Here is a 25,656-nt window from a genome sequence, read left to right as displayed (position 1 = left end):
CGCTCGATGGCACAGAGGATGAGTGCCTCTGGGAAGGTGCGCCCGACAAGGAACTATCCGAAGAGAGCACAGCTGAGGAAGACAGCGATTGAAGTGGAGTGCAATTTAAATAAGTGTTTTCCTCGAAATTTCCTAACTCGTATTATACGCAGATAATACTTTTTTTTTCCATTTCGCATCCCAAAAATTTCACCTCGTATTATAAGCAGGTTCGTATTATACGCAGGTTCTTATGGTATGCCTAGTGTCCTACATGTAGCAGTACACTTCATTGGCAGTAACTCCTCAGATTTCTTATCAAAAAGCTTGCAGTTGCCAGCCTGTATAAATAAGGTCATTGCTCATCTCTGTGCAAACATTGGTAAGTGTGTACCTACTTAGTTGTTTATGCATAACGACTGCTGCGACATTATGACTTTTGGGACTTGACTATAGCGGTTCCTGTTGCTTGCAGTGATATCGTGAAATTTTTTTCTAATAGCATGTACTTTTTGTGATAAATCTTTTGCAAAATACTGGTCATATCCCTTCAGCTTCGAACAGTTCCTAAAGATTAAAACCTTTTCGCGGTAATCATTAGGCTTTAAAACCGGTCAAATTTTTTTTGTGGATTCCACTCCAAGCCTGTGACATCTTTCTGCTCGCTGAATTGTTACATTTTTTACCCTTTAAAAGGTCTCTGGTTAATGTGTCAAAAAGTGTTCCCAGGCTTTCGTGTTCTAGTTCCTCGAGGCCATGAATGACGATATTGTTTCGACGGCTTTGGTTTTCAAGTCCGTCAACTTTTTCTGCGATAGTGGCAACAGTGTTTTCAATTCATTGTACTAAAGTTTCCACAGCCGTGACTTTCTTGTGAGTTGCTGATAAGCGAGTAAAGGGCGACTCGAGAGAATCAGGCCTGGTTTTGTATTGTGCTAACGTGTCAGTCAGCGAATTTTGTGCAGCAGTGAATTTGTTCAGACGGCAAATGATTTCTTTCTGGCCTTCAAGAACACTGAGGAAAAACTCGTGGTCACTTATTGATGTATTGGTAACTTTAGTACCCAAGCGTTCATCACCTATAACTGAACAACTAGGCCCTGGATTTCGCTCTATGTTGCCGCACCGGAGTAGGTCAGCGAAAAATTATAGACAACTCAAAAATACACTTTTCATCCTGTCTGGTCAAGACAGCAGCAAAAGACAAACATTGTTACTTCGGCAACATTGGGGAAGTAACATTGGGCAAGACAGCAAGCCTGCTGCCAGGTTGGCCACTGAAGGACCAGTCTGTTATTGCTGGGTATAAGTAGACCGGGCAGTGTGACGTCACATGGAAAGTGGCATGGAAATTGTTGGTGATGTCATGCATCGGTGTCTGGGGTCCGCCTTTCCTGCAATGTCACTAAACACAAGTGACATCGCAGGTTGCTAGGACGACAGATTCATTGCTATCTTGAAGAATTTCTGAGTCGGCGTCATGTAAGAACGAGAGGAAAGGGGGTTAACCGAGAGGCCCGATTTTTATTAATCGTATCATGAGAAGCCAACAAACAAGGACACCAAGGAAAACATAGGGGAAATTACTTTTACTTCCGAATTAAATTAAAGAAATGTTAGAATAATGGCAATGAAAGTGGATGAAAAAACTTGCTGCAGGTGAGGAATGATCCCACGTCTTTGCATTATGCATCGTAATGCGAAGACGTGGGATCATTCCTCACCTGCGGCAAGTTTTTTCATCCTGTTTCATTGCCATTAATTTGTCATTTGTTTAATTCAGAAGCACAAGTAATTTCCCCTATGTTTTTCTTGGTGTCCTTGTTTGTTGGCTTCTCATGATATGAGTCGGCGTCAAGTGGTTCGAAAAACGACGTGGGTTTGAAGTTTATTGAATACTTAGTGCAGATACAAAAATATTGATATTTAGTACAGAAAAAGGTCCCATAGTGTAAACCACTGTAGGGGGACCTTTTATGAAGTTAAAAAACACCATTACTACTTGACAAAAAAAAAGCTGCGAATTATAAAAATACAAAAATGCAAATACATAATGAGGCAAAAGAATAGTACAATGGAAAATATAAAATGATAGGGAGAAGGCTTAAGCTGAAGTAGGAAATGAAGCAAACAGTATTAAAAACGACAGAGCTGAAGTTGTGTTTTAAAAGACATATTCAATAAACAGTGCTTCAGGTTAAACATGAAATTGCGAAGCTGATGCTTGAATGATGATATAGAAAAGGCAAACTTAATGTTAAAAGGCAAGGAATTCCAAAGTTTGATTAAAACAAATGCTACTCTTTGTGAACCACAGTAAGTTCGTACCTTAGGGAGTATAAAATTGTTATTGGAGGAAAAGCACGTAATATTTGAATTAGTAAGGTGTCGGATAAGAACAAATTTGAGAAGGTTATGGTTTTTTACTGCTTGATAAGCAAATGTGCAGACATTAAATTTGGTTAGATTGTCAATAGAGTAAGTGCGGTTCCCGGTACAGATCAGTAACGTGAACGTCGGCTGCTCCAGGTGAGAATGTGAATGGCTTGATTCTGTACATGTTGGAGGGAAGAAAGGTGGTAAAGATATGTTTGACCCCAGGGAGCAATACAATAATTTAGATGACTGTGAATGCACAACATGAAATGATCAAAGTAGTCAAGTCAAAGTAACATCTAGCTTTTAGTAATGCCCTAATACCATAGGAATTATGGTATTACTATAGTATATGTCCAATCCAGCCGCTGAATAACTGCACAAGAAAAACATGTCTGTTAAGCTTGATTGCAGACCTGCAGCCGTCTTGCCCACATAAGGACCAGTCTGTTAGGACTAGGTACAAGTAGACCGGGCAGTGTGACGTCACATGGAAAGTGGCTTGGCAACTGTTGGTGACGCCGTCTGAAGACCAGTGACGTCGCAGAAATCTGGGCAGCAGACGGCAGGTGTGTGTCCAAACAAGCTGCTGAATAACTGCATGAGAAGAAACACATGTCTGTTAAGCATGGTTGCAGGTCTCCTGCCGTCTTGCACACATATGTAGGCCACTAGGCAGATTGAGTTAAGTTTCGAGAACCTATAGTAATCGGTGGGCCAAACATCCTACCAAAAATAAACTAACGTAATCAGGAATTCTCTTGGTCCATTTAGGAGGGCAAATATATTTTGATCAGGCTATTGCAAACAAATCCCCCCCCCCCAAGGCTGAAGATAATTTTCAAACACACAGACACTTGTGATGAGGTGCACTCAACAGACTCTATTATTCCACCTAAAAGTACACTGCATTAATATAACAGACAAGGAAAGCAGTCATGAATGTGCCATGGGCATGAACTATTTGCCAAGTAAAGCAGGATGCAAATTTTTGTAAGGCAGTGATGATGCCTGTGATTTCGCGGATTCAAGAAAGCAAGAAGCAATAAGAAGGCTGCATAGTACTTTATTGGGTGGCAGCTAGAATTCTGTCTGGTTGCACTCGTGCAGGTACCCGGGTGGTTGCTTGAGCTAGTTGGAAATTCATGATCAAAAATAACGTACAGCGCGAAAGACAAGGACTGCGAAGACGACATACACAGCACTGACTTCCAACAACATTTAATTGCGTTGCCACATTGTGTGTATATATATGCATGCGCAGAAAATTAAAGGCAGTCACATGGGGTGTTCTAACAGCAAGTCACTGAACTAAGAGCATGCTCACCAGAAAAATAAAATTAAAAAACATTACGACTTCTATCTGTTTAGATACGTGACTTCACCAGGGGTCAGTGCGATAGAGGGGGCACTAACGCAAATACTACCAAGTTTTCTGATGAAATCAGCTTCCACAATTTCCTGAGTGAGCTGTGAGCTGTGTCTCGCTAAAACTTCAGTATCTTCAAAGAGGGGCACGCGGCCACAGTCCCGGCAATGGATGCCCAAGTGGCCTTGTACAGTGCTGTGGACGCTGTTGCAGTGCTCTCTTAGTCGATCGTTTAAGCACCTGCCTGTCTGTCCAACATATTTACTGCCACAAGACAGGGGAATTCGGTAGACTACATTTGTTGCGCACATCACAAAACATTTTCTGCGCCCGACAGAGCAACAACTCTGATGCGATTTAGGCGCGTTTACACGCTTACAGAGCCTTGCCAATTTTTCGGGGCTTAGAAAACGACTGTGATTCTTGCACACTGACCAATTTTCTTTAGCCTATGGGAGACATCATGCACATATGGTAGCACTGTAAACCTGCGTGTTTCAGCCAGCTGGTTCCCTGATTGAGAGGGCTCAGCTTCTGAGGTGCACAAAACATGATGAGCCCTCTCAATCAGGTTTTGTGACGTGCGCAACAAATGCAGTCTACCGAATTCCCCTGTCTTGTGGCAGTAAATATGTTGGACAGACAGGCAGGTGCTTAAACGATCGACTGAAAGCACTGCAACAGCGTCCACAGCACTGTACAAGGCCACTTGGGCATCCGTTGCCGGGACTGCGGCTGCGTGCCCCTCTTTGAAGATACTGAAGCTTTAGCGAGACAGCTCACAGCTCCCTAGGGAAATTGTGGAAGCTGATTTCATCAGAAAACTTGGTAGTATTTGCGTTAGTCCCCCCTCTATCGCGCTGACCCCTGGTGAAGTCACGTATCTAAACAGATAGAAATCGTAATGTTTTTTTTATTTTTTTGGTGACCATGCTCTTAGTTCAGTGACTTGCTGTTAGAACACCCCATGTGACTGCCTTTTTTTCTGTGCATGCCCTTTTTTGTATATATACACACGATGTGGCAACGCAATTAAATGTTGTTGGAAGTCAGCACTGTGTATGTCGTCTTCGCAGTCCTTGTCTTTCGCGCTGTACGTTATTTTTGATCAGGTACCCGCTTTTTGTAGAGCCCTTGCTGATGTCACATGGAGTGTCACTTATCACACCAGTAACAAAACTGCGGCAGCTCGTATCACTTCCTCCACTGCAATTTGGAGAGTCAGGATGGGTGGTATCAGTCAGGTGGCTTCCTAACTCGTTGAGGGTACCGCTTCGTAGGGCTGTTTCCACTGACCACGGGTGTAGATTAGTTTCGGAGGCAGCGGCTGATGTTGGTGGACCAACTGCAAGGGCTGGAAGGCACATTTCGGCCTCCTCCTCCATCGCGAATAGGGACGTCACCGTCGCAGCAGAGGCTTGTCGCAAGTGGTCCTTGTGTCGCCTCCACGTACAGGGTCCATTGGGTGTCTGCACCCTGACCTTGTATGATACTGGCCCCGTCCGCTGCAAAATGGTTGCATTGAGCCATCTTGGTCCGCTCCTGAAATTGCGCAACAAAACTTCATCGTTCACTTGAAACACAGTATGATCGCTACATGGCCGCATCATTTGCTGGAACTGACTTGTGCTGGCAGTATGCGATAAAGCAGGCTTCAGTGCAACCAAACGAGTGCACAGTTGATGACCAAAAAAAAGATAAGAAGGTGTCTCGAATGTCGTCGCATGTGGCATGTTCGGATACACCATCAAGAATTTGGACAATGTTTCTTCAAGACTTTCTGGGGGCCTTTGTGTAGAGCGTTCTTTAATGTCTGCACAAACCTTTCAGCCAATCCATTGCTGCTCAGGTGATAAGCAGAAGTGAAAACTCGCCGGACGGCGTGCTCTTTCATAAACGCTTTGAGCTCAGATGGTGTGAACTGTGCACCGTTATCGCTTACGATTGCCTCCAGCACGCCCTATCGTGCGAACAATTCGCGTAAATTTGCTATGGTTGCTTGCGCGGACACACTTGCCATGACATACACCTCTGGCCATGTTGAATGCACATCTAAAACAACTAACAGCATACGATTACGGAATGGGCCTGCAAAGTCAATATGTACACGTGACCATGGTTGCATAGGCCACGATCACGGGTGCAGTGGTGCCTTTTGCAGCATGTTGCGCTGCTGCAGGCATGGCATGCAGTGTTTCACTTGATTCTCAAGATCTTTTTCCACAGATGGCCACCATACATAGCTTCGGGCGAGTTCCTTGCTTCGCATGATTACTGGGTGTCCCTCACATTTTCGGTCCCAGGACCAGGAGGCATCCTTCGGTAACAATCTGTAGAAGAGTTTAGCAAGCGTTGCCAATCCGTCTCTTTCATTTTCCTGTGCTGCCCTCTGCCGCACGCCGCTGAAAACGTTTTGGAAGGGTCCCGGGGCTTTCGCCGGTTGATTTGTGTGCCTGCGCCCACGTTGAGTGTGCATCAGTTGTGCATTTCGTGGATTGCAAATCATTATTAACAGCTTCTTCGGGACAGCATGTCGTTCCGGAAGCCATGTAGCACTCAATGGCTACTAGGTGAGCAGGCCCGAGTGCGCTGTTCTGCAAACAGTGCGGCCGATAAAGGCAGGCTGAGTTCCGTTTGGCAGCACGGCTGCCTTGGAATTTGACACCGATTTCTGCACTTGGACATCACTTTTTGTATTCTTTTTACACATTATTTAGACATTTCGCATATTCAAAAAGTCTTCGAGCGCAGCCTTCTGCGCTGGATTACATCGACATCTACAGCCACAGGTTGTTATCGTCAAATATTGACGATAACATCGTCAATAATATCGTCAAATAATAGTGTCAAAATGTAGCAAAGCGTGCATATCTGCGCATATGTGCCATGTGGTTACACCCCAAGACGAGTCAATATGAGTGGCCGAACCACTTAAACAACGGCAACTGTGATCCAGATACACATATTACGGGCTGTTAACTCATTCTCGCTTTTCTTTAACTCCATCATACTTACAGTTTTAGCGTGACATAGAGCATTATTAGAGAATACTGTGCTCGCATAAGTGCTCATTTGTAGGACATGTTCTCTCACGAAAACACGCGGATGCCACCGCTCACATGGAGTTGGTATAAATGAGCGAGGCAGTTGTTTATGCTGCTGTATATCAAATACACCGTCTCTTGTTTGCCACTTGACGCAGAGGCAAACAGTGCATCTCTGAAATTGAGAAATGTGTCGGCAAAGCAACACGCACAGGCCCACCCATATACATAGCAAATGCGGCCGACAGCCTACAGGTACGGTGACGTACAGACGTTGGCACAGCGCTGTGTCGCTGCTTACCGCTCATTGTGTGCGCGCCGTGCGAAGTGTAGCTGATTTCAAATCTCTAAGGCCAGAATTGAACTATAAAAGCAGTTTCCCTCAACCTAACTGCTTACACTTCAATTCAGGTTCGCCGGTAGCGAGTGCACGAACATGACGGCACCAGGTTAACCTTCACTGAACAGGATCAACATTGGCTCAAACTTCGTGGGCATGGCTTGAGAGGGTTAAACCTTGTGCATTTCGACTTGGTAGGCGTATATGACTCATTTTGAGCACGACCAATTATATGTACAAGCAAAGACGCTGTCGCTATTGTGTTGTCGGTTCGATGGCTGATCACACGGGGTTCGGTCGAACGATGGTTAACACGCTGATTTTGCCGGTGCCTTCGACATAAAAGCCTGCTGCAGTACAACTCGCGCTCGTCAGTTGCGTCGTTGGCAACCTGGTATGATAAAAAGGTTTCAGTGACGTACAATAGTCGGTCAATCATAGGAGTGAGCGTCTTGTCGGTCTCGTATCGACCCAGTGTTGCCGCACCCTACGAGTACGGGTAGTCAGGAACAAACTGCCACCACCAGCAAGTGAGCAGCGACACTGCAAAAAGACGTCAGCAATGTGATGTATTTAAGTGTCGCCCAAGTGTAACGCATAGGTTTTTCGTTAAATTAGCGAGCCACTCATGAAAGGCGGCAACTACTAGGTTCACAGTGCAGTCCAGAGAACTCGGACGATGCCCTGGCCACTTTCCCTTTTAAAGTGGAGTTGCGGTCTTACGCTACGCACGTTTTCGACATCGCACCGACGTCGAGCTACATATCAGTAGAGTTTCAATGCAGTACACGGCACGAGTGCTTGCAGCAGCGCACATCCGAGCGCTTTTTTGTCTTTTTCGGGGACTCCCCAGTGCGCGGCCATGCGCGCGACCCTTTCAAAACGTTTTGCGACTAATCCGCTAGGGCAGGGCGCATGCACCGTCGCGCCTGTTTCGCTTCTCGCTAAACACAAATTATATTGTTAAAAGTTGTTCACTAACTGAAATGAACTTCTGTGTCCTTTTCCTATGCATTACATTTTGCGTCGTTGAAAGCACTGGCGGCGAGGCTAGGCACTCCTTCAAACCATTGGCGGCGAGGCTACGTACTCGGCCAGCAAAGTGCGTTCCGTGAACGTACTCCGACTTGAGTGCACTCATCTGAGAGTACTATCCGCTGCGACGTTAAGATTTGGGAAAGTGCACTTAAAAACCGAGTGCACTCGCCGTAAGTGCACTTAACTTGCCCGCTTGACAGGGGTATTAGTAGGCTCTGGGGCTTTCAGAAGAGCTTGAACTCGTTTGTTGGTTTGACGCCCATCTTACTGATAACATGCCCATGATACTGAAGGCTAAAGATACTGAAAACACTAAAAAAATCACTTCCTTTTGGTTTCGTCTTTGGTGCCCATTTTGAGCAATTCATCGGCAGCTTCTTTTGCATACGCTTCCTCAATGTTTTTCTTGGCTTCTTCCAGAGCCAGTGCTAGCTCAACGGCCTTTCGGAAAGTCAGCGTTTTATCTTCTTCAAGTAAGTATCGCTGAATGTCGGTATGGAATAAACTGCACACAAACCTGTCTTGGAGCAATTTGTCCAAAAAGTTGCCGAATTCACAGGTTTAGGCTAGTTTTCTGAGCTTGGCTACATACTGTGCGATACCTCCATGTTGCAGCCGATTTCTTTGAAATTTTGCTTACTCTCCGATCACAGACACTCTCGGAGTGAAGTAACTCCGAAGCAGTTCTGTTAGTATGTTCAACATCTTTTGCGACGGCTTATTTGGTGCGGCCAGAGACTTCAAGAGGCTGAACGACTTTGGCCCAATAATGCTTGGCAAAGCATGCACCTTGAGGTCTTCGGGAACTTTGTTCACTGCAAAAAAAAAGGAAATCAGACATTCTTCATAAGATGGCCAGTCACTCACAGTTTTGTCAATCAAGGCTTCTACTTGACCATTCTGACCGGAGGCTGCCATCTCGGAAGTGTTGTCGTCTTGTGTCATAGGTGCGGATGCGTCGAGCAGTCCTCAGAGAGCTGCTTCAGTGCTTGGTTGCCCACCTTCAGCGCTTCTTTCCTGTGTATCGCCTTGCTTCCGCCATCCTCGCGGCCAGTTGTGATGTTTGCGGATTCAAGAAAGCAAGAAGTGATAAGAAGGCTGTGTAGTACTTTATTGGGCGGCCACTAGAATGTTGTCTGGCTGCACTCATTCAGGTATTCGCTTTTTGTAGAGCCCCTGCTGACGTCACTTGGAGTGTCACTTATCACGCCATTAACACAACTGCGGCGGCTCGTATCAATGACATGTTTATCCCTGAGCCACCAGTAAAATATGAAAAAGTATGCACCAAGTAAGCGCAAGCATGACCTGAATGTTTTCCTAGCACCTAGTCCTGCGGCATGCTAATCGGTCAAGATGCAACCCTGCCTGCAATAGATACATTCAAATAATTTTTCGTAGACAAAGCGGCCACTTTTCTTGCACATCACACAAACTACTATGTTCTGTAAGTTAATCAATGCTTGGATTATACATGAGATAGGATAAGGAGCTTTCAGGTGCTCTCTTTTGTGCATCTTTCCTACAAACTGATACAGTATTCGTGAAAATTTGATGTAATTTTAAAATTATGGGTACAAGGCCTTGATTACCAAGCTGATTGCACTTCTGATGCAATCGTCTATCACTGCAAACGCTACAGTACAACTGCAGTCGTGTCTAACGGTCAGATTGTGGAACACTAGCACCTGATAATTAGACATTGGATAAAAAGTTCTCAAATGCCGTGGTCAGGAGTCGGTGGCTTTTATAATCACCCGATATAATCTAACAAGGGTGGAAGAGACTTCACTGAACCATTGCAATATATTGCACTGTTGTATGAGCAAGAAGCAGTATTCTTAACTACCTGCATACGCTCCTTACGCGTGTGAATGCATTCTAGCACATGGCTTAAGAATTGATAGAGCCGACCTGCTCCCATTTCAAAAGCTCATGGCAGCCATATACCAGAAAGCTTAGATCTATAAGTGGTTGCATTCAAAGAGCCAACAGCATTAGCTGAAAGCACAAAATTGATTTACCCGATTGGATAAATTTGGGATTCTACTCAATAGGCAAACAATCTGTTCCCACTGTCATAAGAAAGCTACCGTGCGTTGTGAAAAATGACACCAGAGTGCGAAATAAATAGCTTAAATCCTATCACGCCAATAAGGAGTGCATTTGCCTGGTGCCCTATATGTAGGACAGCTCAAAGCCAACAGTTACACATAAATTTTCTATTAATAAACTGCTGATACTGCATTCTCAAGGCACTGACAGCCTTTTTACCAAACAATATTTTAAAATTTACTTTTTAAAGTTTAGGCGTACATGTGTTAATGAAAAGAAAGTAAATTGAGAAGATTGGAGCATTTGTAACTTGTGATATGAAAACAGAAAGGAAAGGAGAATATAGAAAAACAATCCTTTTCAAGAGTTTGGACTGTACTGTACGTTAGCAGGAAGATTTCGCAAATCTGGAATAACAACAACGGTAGACCATTTGCCTGAGCAACACCAGATGTCAATCTTAGCAAGATTGCTTGTGCATACAAAATCAAACCACACAAAAAACATGGACAGTGTGAGCGCCAATACTGTGTTTGTTCTGCTCTTCAGAAAATACATACATCCCGGTGCCTTTTAGTAAACTTGTGAGAAACAAAGTGAAAAACACATAAATACACGGCAGAGAGATCCAAAAGGAATACCTTTGCTGTTCCATTATGTACCTCCATGTGCTCTCTGCTGTCTGCACGCTGGCCATCAAAAAATTACGCTGATTGACAATTATGGATTTTCACTGGGTTACACCAGGTGTTCATAAGACAGTGGTTATAGTGAAATGACAGATTGTGGCCAGAAGATGAAGCCTCGCCCTCCATGCTACATTGATATATATATACGTAGTTTCACTTCAGAGAGCTTGCAAAAGCTACAGAGAGCCTCTTTTGGCCCTCCTTCAAGAATGTCTCGCCACTGCGGATGTCAGAGGAACGCCTGCCTTCTAGAAGAGTAGATTGTTGAGCTAGTTGGTCGTCCATAATTGAAGTAGTAACTTAGCATGATAAAAACACGGAAACGCCTTGTCCACCTTTCTTGTTTCCATGTTTTTATTGCGCTAGGTTACTACCTTGCCTTCATTCATTTGGGGCTTACTAGGTCAAAATTTTGCAAAAAAAGAGGTGAGGCGTGCTGACAGGACACAAGAGTAGAGAAGTGGACAATACGAACGTGAGAACACGAACTTCTCTGCTCTTGTGTCCTGTCTGCACGCCTCACCTCTTTTTTGCAAAACGAATCCTTACCAACTAGCTCAGCTTTCTGTCGTTCTTAGGTCAAGATGTATTTATTTTGTTTGTGTGAGCATCTGTGATTTGATATTGACACATGCTTTATGTAGACATGCAGACGACAATGAGGATAGTAATGCAGAGACAAAGGAGACATCTTTGTTCTGGTGGTTTTGCAACAGGCTGTTCCACCGTCTTGCTCAACGTGTTGCGTCTTGTTCACGTTGAAGTGCGGGACTGCTGGAGGTACGGGGTACACAACCCTGCCTGATGCTCCGGACTCCTCCTGGGAGCCGTTCATCCAGCCGTCTCCAATTACAACTCATGCGCTTCGCTTCAGTCAACAGTTGCTAGGCCTTGCTCTGGAGCTCCACCCCCTACAGAAACGCTCATCCGGGTGCTGTCTACCTCTGCCAATGGCGACCGCCAGCCAACCACAGGTTCCACGAGTTACACAAGACAGCTCTACTCACAGTCTGTCCCAGGTAACCCTCCTGCAACCACTGGCAGTCGATTGCTTTGAAGGTGGTGCACATGAAGACGTTGAAGACTGGCTTGACCAGTACGAACATGTTGTCAATGTCAATGGATGGACTGCTCAACAATAACGTGCATTTCGCCCTTGACGGTAGTGCTCGCACGTGGCTTGAAAACAGTGAGACCAACATCACTACTACATGGAATGATTTCCAGCACCAGCTCATTGAAACATCTGCGAGTGTCAATCGACAGGACAGTGCCCAGCAGCTAATTGAGTTGCACATCCAGACACCAAACTCAACCGTACCAATATTTGCCGAGGACATGACCCGCCTGCGTCATACAGCTGACCCTCACATGCCTGAGGAAAAGAAGTTGTGATACCTTATGCATGGCATCAAAGAACTATTCACCGGACTTGTGTGCGATCCCCCGTGTACTGTGGCTGATTTTATAAAGCCACTGGTATCGAACGCACAGGCAGCACAATCAGGCGTACGAATGCAGGCAGTTCGATCGCTTGCCCACCAGCACAATTATCAACGCTGCTGCAACGACCGTTAGCAATGACTCTGCGACCTAAATCGGGAAATTCTTTGCGATGAACTTTGGAAGATCTGCACACCGGCAGTGAGCACACCCATGGCATCTGCTGCTGAAGTCATCCGTAATGAAATTAGGCAAGCGTACTCGGCGGATGATCGTAGTCACAAGCACTGTCCCATAAGATGACGCTCTCTAACGTCATTCCTCAGTTACGCCCATGCGGTCGCACCATCAGCCACTGAGAGCCTTACCTTGGTCATCACCACCAGAAGAAACTTTGAGACTTCCACCCATTGTTCCGAATCCGTCCCACCACCAGGCACCGTCAGCTGCATTCTGATCACCGCCTTAAGACGACGCTTCGAAGCCTCCGCAAATTTAAAAAAAAGACGACCTCATCCGACCTTATCAATTCTGGTCTGATGGTCGACACACCTGTGACGACTACATGCTACGAAGTGACGATGCTGCTTTTCAAGGCCCTGCGTTAACGCACATTCTGAACGAGGACTTTCTGCCTAATCAACAGGCTGATTTTGGCTGACGGTCATGTTCTATGCCCCCTGCTCATTCATCTACACCGAATGGACATCTTTTTGCTGACCTTCGAGGAAGAAGGTGGCTCGCCCACGCCGGGGAAACTAACGGTGGTGACCTCAGGGGTAAGGTCGCGGGCCGACAAGACATTCAAAAACCCTGAATAACCCCGCTGCAGGATGCCACGAAACCGACAAACCCCGACATCGACGAAATTGTGAGCGCAAATCTTATTGCTTCCATTGACAGACAGCAAATGACAGCACTAGCCGACACAGGTGCTGATTGTTTCATAATGAGTCAAGGTCTAGCCGATTGCTTTAAGAAAGTAAAAATGCCCTGGACGGGACCCCATATCAGGACTGCAGGTGGCGAACTGCTCATGTCTGCTGGAAGCTGTACTGCGAGAATCGCCATCACAGATTTTTCTTTCGTGGCCACTTTCCTCAAAAGCGCAGCAGTTTGGGCGAGTTGGTATGTCATGACTTTTTTGGGCTCGTGGCGCAGCTCAGAAAGAGCAAAAAAGGAAGGAGGTAGGGGTAATAAAAGGGAATGGAAAACACTGTTTCCCGTTCCCTTTGATTACCCCTACCTCCCTTTTTTGCTCTTTCTGAGCTGCGCCACGAGCCCATAAAAGTCATGCCACTTTCCTCATTCTTCCAACATGTTATAAAGATTTAATCATAGGCATGGATTTTCTACAGGAATATGGCGCCATAATCAACATCTCGGACTGCTCAGTAACATTATACGAGAGTCCCGATTTAGCTCCCTGCTTATCGCGGCAATACAACTTCTTTCGCCTCATCGAAAACGACGTAATCGTCTCACCTCGGTCATGTATCCTTGTTTTGGTGGCATGCACCGTACCGTTTGATAGCGAAGGAGTTGCACACTAAGTAACCCAGTTGTTATTTACTCACAGTACCTCTTGCACGAGGCATCGTAAATGTCACCGACAGGCGCAGAAACCTATTGTTAAACAATTTTAGCACAGAGCCAAGGCACCTAACAAAGGGCATGGCCGTGGCCTATTTTTACAATGTCGCTGATGTTTGTGGCTGCTTTTCAGCACTCAATGAAGCATCTGCACAAGACCCAGCACTTGTGCTTGATGTAAACATTACCGCAACACGAGCGAAAACAGCTTCTTGCGCTCTTGGCCGAGTTTCACGACAGCTTTGCGTTAATGTCAAGGGTCATTCGGATGCCCTTAACCAAGCACTGAATAATCACAGAGGACGCAGTGAGACTGATTCATCAAAGCCTTTATCATCATCGTCACCACCCTGGTTATACCCACTGCAGGGCAAAGGCCTTTCCCGTACTTCTCCAACTACCCCGGTCATGTGCTAATTGTGGCCATGCTGTCCCTGCAAACTTCTTAATCTCATCCACCCACCTAACTTTCTGCTGCCCCCTGCTACGCTTCCCTTCTCTTGGAATCCAGACCTTAACCCTTAATGACCATCGGTTAGCTTCCCTCCTCATTACATGTCCTGCCCATGCCCATTTCTTTTTCTTGATTTCAACTAAGATGTCATTAACTCGTGTTTTTCCCTCACCCAATCTTCTCTTTTCTTATCCCTTAATGTTACACCCATCATTCTTCTTTCCATAGCTCGTTGCGTGGTCCTCAATTTGAGTAGAACCCTTTTCGTAAGCCTCGAGGTTTCTGCTCCGTAGGCAAGTACTGGTAAGACACAGCTGCTATACACTTTTCTTTTGAGGGATAATGACAACCTGCTGTACATGATCTGAGAATGCCTGCCAAACACGCCCCGCCAAACGCACCCCAGCCCATTCTTATTGTTCTGATTAATTGTCTCATGATCCGGACCCACGGTCACTACCTACCATAAGTAGGTAGATGTATTCCCTTACCAATTCCAGTGCCTCACTACCTATTGTAAACTGCTGTTCTATTGCGAGACTATTAACCATTACTTTAGTTTTCTGCAGATTAATTTTAGACCCACCCTTCTGCTTTGTCTCTCCAGGTCAGTGAGCATGCATAGCAATTGGTACCCTGAGTTACTAAGCAAGGCAATATCATCAGCGAATTGCAAGTTACTAAGGTATTCTCAATTAACTCTTATCCCTAATTCTTCCTAATCCAGGTCTCTGAATACCTTTTGTAAAGACGCTGTGAATGGCATTGGGAAGATCGTATCTCCCTGCCTGACACTGTTCTTTACTGGGATTTTGTGGCTTTCTTTATGGAGGACTATGGTGGCTGTGGAGCCGCTATAGATATCTTTCAGTATTTTTACATAAGGCTCGTCTACACCTCGATGCCGTAATGCCTCCATGACTGCTGAGGTTTCGACTGAATCAAACACTTTCTCGTAATCAATGAAAGCTATATATAAGGGTTGCATATATTCCTTTATCCCCTTTATCCAAAGCCTTTATCGTGTGGCCCTAAAGGAACACAAGGCGATACAACAGCAGGTAAACCAAATGCTTGAAGACAATGCGATTCACACGATTCTTGAAAGACGATGTGATGCCCAAAAGCCCTTCGGCATCCCCTGTTGTTTTGATCAAGAAGGATGGCAGCCTGTGTTTCTGTGCGGATTATCCGAAGCTAAATCAGGTGACAAAAGAAAGACGTGTGTCCGCTACCCCGCATAGCCAATTCACTTGATATGCTTTGAAATGCTTGTTAGTTTTCAATTCAATTCAATTAACCAACCATGTTGGGAGCACAGACAAAAAGCCTGAAAAGGCTTGACTGGGTCCGTGCACTGTAGCATGGCATACAGTGGCATCAATTCCATACAAGATGTAGAGGAGAAAATCAATTTGCAGGAAATGCAAAAACTTCATAAAATACAAAGACATGCAAACAACAGGCAAATATGTGCATAAAGAAAATCTATTAATATACGAAAACATCGTGGGAAATTCACTGGATCAGAAACGAGAAAAAGAAAGTACAAAAAATGCAAGTAGTGTTTCAACAAAATATAGCCCAGGTGAAAATATTCAACTGGAATCCAACTGGTATTGACTGCGACCAACTGGTTCCAGTAGGAAACCAACTGGTCCCAGTTATAAAGCAACTGGGATGAAACTGGTTCCAGTTAGGATCCAACTGGAACCATCTCCAGCTGTACTGGAAGCAAATGGTCCCAGTTGGGATACAACTGGAACACAACTGGAACCATTACCAGTTGTACTGGAAGCAAATGGTCCCAGTTGGGATCCAACTGGAACCTGAACCAGCTGTACTGGAAGCAAGTGGTTCCATTCGGATTCCAACTGGAACTTTGACCAGTTGTATAGTAGCAACTGGTAGTAGTTGGGATCTGTACTCATACAACTGTTAACATAAAAAACTAAGTGATATAATGCTGCAATGAGTGCGACATTAGAGATGGGTTTTATCCGACACAAGATTTATTTATATGGATAACTGAATCACGCAGGATCCTGTTGCGTAAATGTGGAGCACATTGCCTTGACACGTACGTGTGCTTTAGTTTCAGCGCACTAAATTTGTGAATGTTGGCCCTAATCTTCAGTTGTCCAATGAGGCATTGGTTCATCTCATGACGTTACCGCTGCGTGCCTGACCGACACCGCAGTTTTGCGGTAATGTTGCACCAACTTTGTGCCGCTGACATCGTTGTCTAGCTAAGCGCTAGTGAGCTGTATGGCATTTGGTGGAAACAACTGGTGTTGGCAGCACAGTGATTACTTCCCTACGACAAAAAAAAGAAAATGCTCCGCAGCGCATAGAGCTACACAACGCATGCTTACTACGCGTCCATGGCTAGTCTAGTACACTCTTCCACATGGTGAAAGAATATTATGATGCTTACATCGACAGTGCTTACACCGACCATGAACAACAACCGCGATCTTGAAGAAAAAAAATTAGTTGCATATCTTCTCATGATGGGCTGAAACCTCTATGGCTCAAACAATAATAATGATACAGCAATAAAATTAAATTATGTCAAATAAAAGTGAAATAAAATTGTTACCTCACATAGATAGCGTAATATTCATTAACAGCGAGAAACTGCATCACAAATACGAAAATGTGGAAATGTGATGGCGTAGTTCGGCAGCCATATTAACAGCAAGCTATTCTAGCGAGGCATGGAGCGAGGCATGCGTGGTTGTGAAGATTTTTCAAGAGGAACCTGTGGTGTCATTGCCTGCGTAACCTCATTTATGTAGTATTAGTCTTGGACATTTTCACCTTTGGAAGACTGCATGATTACAGGCCAACGGATGGCACCTGTTTTTAACATCAACTACGCGGCTTTGTGGACCTATCACGTGTGGATTGACATGCGCACTTTTCCCTCGTCTTGATTCTGCCATTTGGAGGTAATTATATATGTAACTTATTTATGTTTCGAGTGCAAATGGTTCTTTATCACAACGGTGTCAATACTGCAGCACAGTGTCGTTGACTCAAGTGTTCTACTACGTGACGTTTGTACACATCAATGCTTGCGAGTTTGGTGCTCGTTATTGAGCCCCATTATTTGCCAGTCAAACACGGTTTTTTTTTTTGTCACATAACTTGCCGAAGGTTCTGGCGTAATCGATGGCGCCCACATTACTTCCAGAAAGTACTACACAATTCATGTTGCACACACAATCTCATTACTCTAGGTTAGGCGATAACATATATACACAACAAATAGAATCAATGATAACATTTGAGTAAGTTACAGCCATGCAGGCGCGTCTTGCGCAGAGCGATAAACTTAAGTGGCCAGTGGGTGAGTGCAGTTACCCAGAAAAGTTCACGTGTCAATACGAACCAGTGTCATGCAAGACTTGTGCTTTGAATGGCATACAGAAGTAATAAGCGTATACTAGCGTGCACCTGTAGCTCTGCCTAACGTGAAACAGAAGCGCATACAGGGCATGCTTGCACAGCAAGTGCGTATTCCCATACTTGTTGCGTATGTAGGCTATATTAAGGCAAGAAAATAAAAAGCTCTCGCATAATACAGCCCTGTGTAGGCATAAAGATTAGATGGTGTACAAGAGCTAAAAAATATGAGACAGCTCATACGGTATACATCTGATTTTTTTTTTTTTTAGAGAAGGTCAGAGCACAAACTCTGCTGATAGTGTTAGTGATGCAGAATTCAGAAGCACGAGCTTTGGAGAAAACATTATCTGAATTAAAAAGATTTCGGTGCATGAATTTCGCTCCAGTCGTAAACATGACAGTTAATCAACACTTGTGTGTACATGCAGCTCTGCCCACTGTTACAGGCACACTCGATCAAGTCGTCCTCATAATGAAACTTTTTTTTTTACGTAGGCATTCCAATTTGCGCAAAACATTCACCGCATACAAGGGCACATGAAATAGGATGTCGCACTTCTGAATACAGAAAAATGTCTCTTGCGAGGTTTTTATATATAACACTGCTACCTTAGTGGTCAGTTGTGTCATGATCTACTCATACTAAAAGCCGTAGTTATTGCTGAACAGGAGTTATTTGTCATTGCACACTCTTTATGTGGCCAATAGCTTCTGTTCAAGGGCAGTTCTGACTTTACATCAGGTCACACTGTATTATGTGTATCAGAACTACTGATACACGTCTGTATGATGTAAAGTAGAATTGCTTGTATGAAGTAGTGGCTGCTTTTTTACTGAATGCACAAATATTTTTCAGATGGTGATGTGCAAACGTGTGCAAGGTCATCAAGGGAGCATTCAAGACGTTTCATCGCTAAACACAAGCTCAAGTGTTTCAATAAATGTGAAGTTTCAACACCAAGCTGCTTCGGCTGCATAAAGGTCACTGAACTGGCTGGTTCATTGCGACGCGCGATGGCAACCACAAAAAGCATATACAAGCTATGGCCAGCTTGAATCCCATTTGTATGTAAACGTTTACCTGTGGTTCCTGTTGGCCATGGCTCACTAACCCTATTGCTCAATCGATTCCAGTTGCAATAGGAACTGGAACTGGTTCCGGTGTGGACCAACTGGGACCAGTTACAAAGGGGCCAACTGTGACCAGTTACAATGGGAACCAACTGGGACCAGTTGCAATGGGGACCAACTGGGACCAGTTGCAATGGAGACCAACTGGGAATTGTTCCAGAAACCAGTTTAACTGGAACCAACTGCATTCCCAGTTGCAAATTTTTACCTGGGAGTACAATGGAGAGTTATACATATATATTGCATAGCCGATTCAAAGAGATCAATTCTATATTCGTGCCATTTTTGGATAACTCATTTAACAAGGTCGGTAATGTGTACTTTTACCATTTTCTTACCATAGGTCGTGCGGCATCTATCAACTTTCCACGTTTCGGGATACTATGTGTTGTATGGAGGGGAATCTTTTTTGCAACCTCACCAATGATTTCAGAAGGTAATTTTTCTTGTTTGTTTCCAGTTTATGTTGTCGAAGTAGTCTGAAATTGAACATACATTGTATGTTAACAAGCTTAAGCTTGATGAACATGTCCTCTGAGTTACTTTGGTAAGGAGCTACAAAAACAAGGCATATTGCATGCTTCTGAAGTGAAAGAAGTTTCTTCATATTTTCTTTAGTTGTTGATCCCCAAACTAGCGCACCATAGTTTAGCGTAGAAGAAAATAGAGCATCGTACAATATATTCCTAATAGAAAGAGGGAACGTAACGCAATGTCAATGCATGAGACCAATTACTTTGGACAGTTTTTTCATTAGGTAATTGATGTGAGCATCCCAGGACAAATCATTGGAGAAAATCATGCAAAGCATTTAAAAGCTATCTACATCTTCTATTTCGAAATTGTTTAGCAGTAGTCGGAGGATTTCGCAGAATTTGTTTCCTGGATGAAACAAAACTGCTTTGGTTTTACTAATGTTTAGCTTTAGTTCATTATTTGTAGCCCACAATTGAATACGATGAAGTGTTTTATTCTCTTTTGGACCTGAATGAATTTCTCTTCCATGGACCTAAAAAGCGGGTATTGGCAAATTGAGGTAGACCCGGGAGACCAAGAGAAAACTGCTTTTGTCATGCCACATGGACTATACGAATTTAAGGTCTTGCCTTTCAGCTTGTGCTCTGCACCTGCTACTTTCCAATGGCTTATGGATTGACAATGTCAGTGTTTTCTGCAACATTTGAAGAGCACTTTGACCGGCTTAAAGCAGCCCTGCAGTCAGTACGGTCTGCTGGCCTCACCCTAAAGCCAGAGAAATGTTACTTTTTCTTTGAGGAGCTAGTTTTTTGGCTATGTCGTCAGTCATGCAGGTGTCCGCCTGGATCCTAACAGAATTGCCGCTGTCACACAGTTCCCAATACCTTCAGGTAAAAAGGCTATCTGGTGCTACCTGGGCCTCTGCACATGTTATCGGCGCTTTATTGCACTTTGCTCGCATTGCGTCGCTGTTAACTCACCTCACGAGGAATGCTGTTGCATTTGTATGGGGCGATGAACAGCAAGCTGCATTTACCGATTTGTGGAATCCTTTACAAACACTCCCTGTGCTTGCCCCCTTTGACAAGACAGCTCCTACAATGTTTCACTCTGACGCCAGCAATGTTGGTCTCAAAGCCGTGCTTGTGCAGTGTCAGGAGGACGCAGAAAGAGTGATCACTTATGCAAACAGAATGCTGTCACGCACAAAAGCAATTTACTCTACAACTGAGAAGGAGTGTTCTAAAACTGTGTTGTAAAGCCTCAGTGTTCTGAATACAGTGTCCTAAACACAGTGTTCTAAATCCTCAACTTTAGTGATAAGGAGTGCCTAGCCATCGTATGGGCGGTTACAAAATTTCGCCTATATTTGTACGGCCACCCCTTCAAAGTTATCAGCGACCATCATTCACTCTACTGGTTCACAAATCTTAAAGATTGTTCCAGGCGATTAGCACGTTGCCGCCTTAGACTGCAACAGTTTGGTATGGCGGTCATGTACAAGCCGAGGAAACGCCATACCGACACCAGCTGCCTGTCTCGGTCACCCATAGATTCAGCTCCTTCTTCCGATGAAGAGGAGACAGCGTTCCTCGGTTTTCTCGACATATCTAGCTTTGCACAACAACGTGCCGGCCCTAAGCTGCTTGGCCTGGTCAATTTCTCGGACGAACAAACTCAGGCCACACCTAAGGATTGTCATTGTTTTTCTTAAGGAACAAAGTACTATACAATGTGAACTTCTCTTAAAGTGGATCAGCTTTTTGCTGGTCGTTCCTGCTGCTCTTGGTTGTGAAGTACCGAAAGCATGTCACAACGAGATCACTTCTGGGCATCTAGGATACATGCTAATGCCGAACAGAGTGCAACAAGGATACTATTGGCCAGGACTGCCCGTTGCCGTGAAACATCACATTCAGACGTGCCTAGATAGTCAACGGCGCAAGTCACCTTCAACACAACCAGCCAGTTTGCTACAACCCGTTCAAGCACCGCAAGCGCCATTTGACCAGATCGGAATAGACCTCTTGAGCCAAATTCCTACCTCTACTACGGGTAACCGCTGAGTTATTGTAGCAACTGACTACCTTACTCGCTACACCGAAACATAAGTTATTCAGAGAGGCACAGCAGCAGAGGTTGGCATGGTTTTTCATTGAGAATGTTGTCCTGAGACATGGTGCACCTACCATTGTCATAACAGACTGAGGCACCGCATTCATGGTCGTGCTTTTATATCACATCCTGAAGCTCACAGGCACAATTCATTGAAAGTCAACAGCCTGCCATCTACAAGCAAATGGACTAACAGAGCGCCTGAATAAAACACTCGAAGACACGCTTTCAGCGTACATGAATATAGAGCACAAATATTGGGATGAGATTTTGTCTTATATCACATTTCATCACATATCACATATCACAGCTAAACAAGAAACTAAATGGGTGACTCCATTCAGCCTTGTTCACGGACGGGAAGCAAGGATGATGCTCAATGCCATGCTACCACACAAACCTGACGACACTGACACGGATGCCGATGCGTTTATAAGTGAGGATTGACAAAGGAGCAGATGGTGCATATCGTGGCATTGTCAACGAGACCTTTGAAATGATAATCACAAATTGATGGTGAATATGATTTGAATACTATGGCACATACCCACAACAGGAAATTGGCCAAGAAGAGTGCCGTTCGTTGATTACGATGATGGTTTCTGCACAATGGCACATACCCACAATGGGGGATTCACAAAGGTGCAGGTGGTGCATATCATGCAATTGCCAACTAGTTCTTTGAGATGATCATCACATATTGATGGTGAATATGATTTCAATACTATGGCACATATCCACAACCGGCGATCAGCCAAGAAGTGGCTGGTACATTCAAAATAAATAATTAAGAAACAAAGATTACAAGCTCGCACAATATTTGTAACAATGCATAGCACCCGCCAGTTTTATTTATGCGAAAGACGCTGCAACAAAGTGGGCAAATTTAATGCATTTACTGTGTCACGAAAGCATCGCTTCACAGAGAATCTAACATGTGAGTGGACCTGTATAATTTTTCAATACTGGTATATTCATAATGAGCTCTCTACTTCATTCTCCACATGCTGCTATTGACTGTTCATCAGATTCACATGACCATTCCCTTGTTGTAAGGCGCTGCATTTAGGAAAACCAAGAACTGCCACAAGTGCCCACCGCCGCAGTCTGAGATGCGTCCACAACAAGCTGCTGTGTGAGACCCACATCTCATTTTGCATTGTCTTGCCATTGCAAACCATTAACGGCAAATTAGCAGATGAAGAAAAAAAAGCACACAAACTAGCAGACTCCCATTAAGACAAGCCTGGTTAAGCTGAATTTTCAAATATGAGGAATAATATCCAACAACTTGGCTAGCTTCCTGTACACCCAATACATAAAAAATCAGCCTATAATGCATCGTTAATTTTGTAAGGCCGAACTTCTGTAGCAACCATGCACTGACATCTGCTACTTGATTTTGAAAAAAGCCCAACACGAATAACTGAGGTGGACACACAGGTCAAAGTGCTACTAGCAACTAGAGTTGGGCTGTCCTGTAAACCTGTGTGTCCGTCTCAGTTATTTGTGTTATTAATATTTCAAGTCAGCGCATTCTAAAAATCGGTGTGCACCAAATAGCCACATTAGTTCCTTTGCTGACATTATTCTGCCACTATCATAGAAATCAAATGAATGTGCGTAATATATTGTTGTTAAGCACGAACTGTAAGACAAGGGACTAGGGATTTGACGAACACAAGTGCAAACTTTCAGCTGAATTTTATCGTGCATGTATGTAATACATGTGCGGTATATAACCTGCGTAAGGAAGTATGACCATCCAAAAACAAAACAAAGCTAGGATCTTTAAACAGGCATGATGAAAAGGAAGAAAAAAAGAAACAGATACTGTAACACGTGCAGCATGCACCAAGTCTCGGACCATCGCTTCCTTCCAGATCAGTAGTGGCCCGAGACTGACTAAGCGTGCGATGAGGATAGCAATAGGGGCTTGTTGAAACGGCATATCTTATTTTGTTATAGGGCAAGCTTGACAAAGAACAAAGAAGGCACATCTGGCACACACAGCGCTAACTTTCAACAACAGGTTTATTTCTAGTTTTCGTCGCTATATATAGTAACTTGTAACCCTTGAACTGTCATACAGCACGTGCAAAATTTTTGGAAAAATGAACAAGAAATATAAACTAGGTAGGCAGTTTTTTGACTCACATACAGTCGAACCTCGATATACCGAAGTTGTACTTGCAGCAAAAAACTTCGTTAAATCGCAATTTCGTTAATTCGAGGTTTTACGGTTTCAGCATTGCAAGCAACTTGACAAATTCATGGGGCTTCCTGATGGATAGTATTTTGTTAGTAATCACGTATAAACGAATCGCAAGAAAGTAGGGCCATAATAGCGTGGTTACGAGCGCCAGCGCATGCTGTGCAGCTTGTGCTGAGACCAGTACTGCATTGACGTGGCGACGCACCGAGGGGATAGCAAAGAGACAACTGCATGAAGTAAGGTTTATAGTTTTATCGGTGTCACGCGCTCAGGCAAACATTCACTGCTTCGCACCATGTCTTGGAAACTTGAGATTATGCAACCGCCAACACGAGACGCGCGGGAACCCAAGGCGCATCAGGCACCAAACGTCTCGGCTCGGCCTTCTTACTTGCCGCGGTGAGATTACTTCCAAGCTAAGGCACGCGAGCAGGAGACGGCAGATAGGCGACGGATTCTCGGCCCCCTCCTCATAGCGTGTGCTTGATCGCATTAGTGCACGTCCATTCCCTCCCCATCCCCATTCACCATCATCATCATCAGCCTGGTTACGCCCATTGCAGGGCAAAAGCCTTTTCCATCTTTCTCCAACAGCCCCAGTTGTGTACTAATTGTGGCCATGTTGTCCCTGCAAACTTCTTAATCTCATCCGCCCACCTAACTTTCTGCTGCCACCTGCTACGCTTCCCTTCCCTGGAATCCAGTCCGTAACCCTTAATGACCATCGCTTATCTTCCCTCCTCATTACATGTCCTGCCCATGCCCATTTCTTTTTCTTGATTTCAACTAAGATGTCATTAACTCACGTTTGTTCCCTCACCCAATCTGCTCTTATCCCTTAATCTTACACCCATCATTCTTCTTTCCATAGCTCGTTGCGTCATCCTCAATTTAAGTAGAAGCCTTTTCGTAAGCCTCCAGGTTTCTGCCCCGTACGTGAGTACTGGTAAGACACAGCTGTTATAAACTTTTCTCTTGAGGGATAATGGCAACCTGCTGTTCATGATCTGAGAATGCCTGCCAAACGCACCCCAGCCCATTCTTATTCTTCTGATTATTTTAGTCTCATGATCCGGATCCGCAGTCACTACCTGTCCTAAGTAGATGTATTCCCTGTGTAAACTGCTGTTTTTTTCCGAGGCTGTTAAACATTACTTGAGTTTTCTGCAGATTAATTTTTAGACCCACCCTCCGGCTTTGCCTCTCCAGGTCAGTGAGCATGCATTGCAGTTGGTCCCCTGAGTTACTAAGCAAGGCAATATCATCAGCGAATCTTAAGTTACTAAGGTATTCTCCATTACCTCTTATCCCCAATTCTTCCAGATCAAGGTCTCTGAATACCTCCTGTAAACACGCTGTGAATACCATTGGAGAGATCGTATCTCCCTGCCTGACGCCTTTCTTTATTGGGATTTTGTTGCTTTCTTTATGGAGGACTACGGTGGCTGTGGAGCCGCTATAGATATCTTTCAGTATTTTTACATACGGTTCGTCTACACCCTGATTCCGCAATGCCTCTATGACTGCTGAGGTTTCGACTGAATCAAATGCTTTCTCATAATCAATGAAAGCTATATATAAAGGTTGGTTATATTCCGAACATTTTTCTATCACCTGATTGATAGTGTGAATATGGTCTATTGTTGAGTAGCCTTTACGGAATCCTGCCTGGTCCTTTGGTTGATGAAAGTCTACGGTGTTCCCGATTCTATTTGCAATTACCTTAGTAATTGCAAATACAGTAAGCTGATAGAGTAAATACAGTAAATACAGTAAGCTGATCGGTCTATAATTTTTCAAGTCTTTGGCGTTCCCTTTCCTATGGATTAGGATTATGTTAGCGTTTTTCCAAGATTCCGGTACGCTCGAAGTCATGAGGCCTTGCGTATACAGGGTGCCCTGTTTCTCTAGAACAATCTGCCCA

The 25,656-nt window shown here is 44.3% G+C and overlaps 1 protein-coding gene across 2 annotated transcripts in view; it reads right to left on the bottom strand.

Annotated features, from left to right (window-relative positions):
- The window catches only part of LOC135901680 (choline transporter-like 1), a 39,247-nt gene that overhangs the window by 9,154 nt on the left and 4,437 nt on the right, over positions 1–25,656 (bottom strand). The window contains exons 1-2 of one of the 2 annotated variants that reach the window (XM_065431521.2): positions 19,264–19,292; positions 2,772–2,952 (exon numbers count right to left, since the gene is read on the bottom strand). The exons of the other annotated variant lie outside the window; for it this stretch is intronic. Of the exons in view, the coding sequence (XP_065287593.2) occupies positions 2,772–2,952; positions 19,264–19,280 (198 nt within the window). The 5' untranslated portion in view covers positions 19,281–19,292. Of the gene's footprint in view, positions 1–2,771; positions 2,953–19,263; positions 19,293–25,656 lie in introns of those variants that run through there. 2 annotated transcript variants of the gene reach the window in all.

The sequence above is a fragment of the Dermacentor albipictus genome, unplaced genomic scaffold (genome assembly GCF_038994185.2).
Source record: "Dermacentor albipictus isolate Rhodes 1998 colony unplaced genomic scaffold, USDA_Dalb.pri_finalv2 scaffold_16, whole genome shotgun sequence".
Lineage (NCBI taxonomy): Eukaryota > Metazoa > Arthropoda > Arachnida > Ixodida > Ixodidae > Dermacentor > Dermacentor albipictus.
The sequence above is the reverse complement of the archived record's forward strand: the minus strand, read 5'-3'. Positions and strand labels throughout refer to the sequence as shown.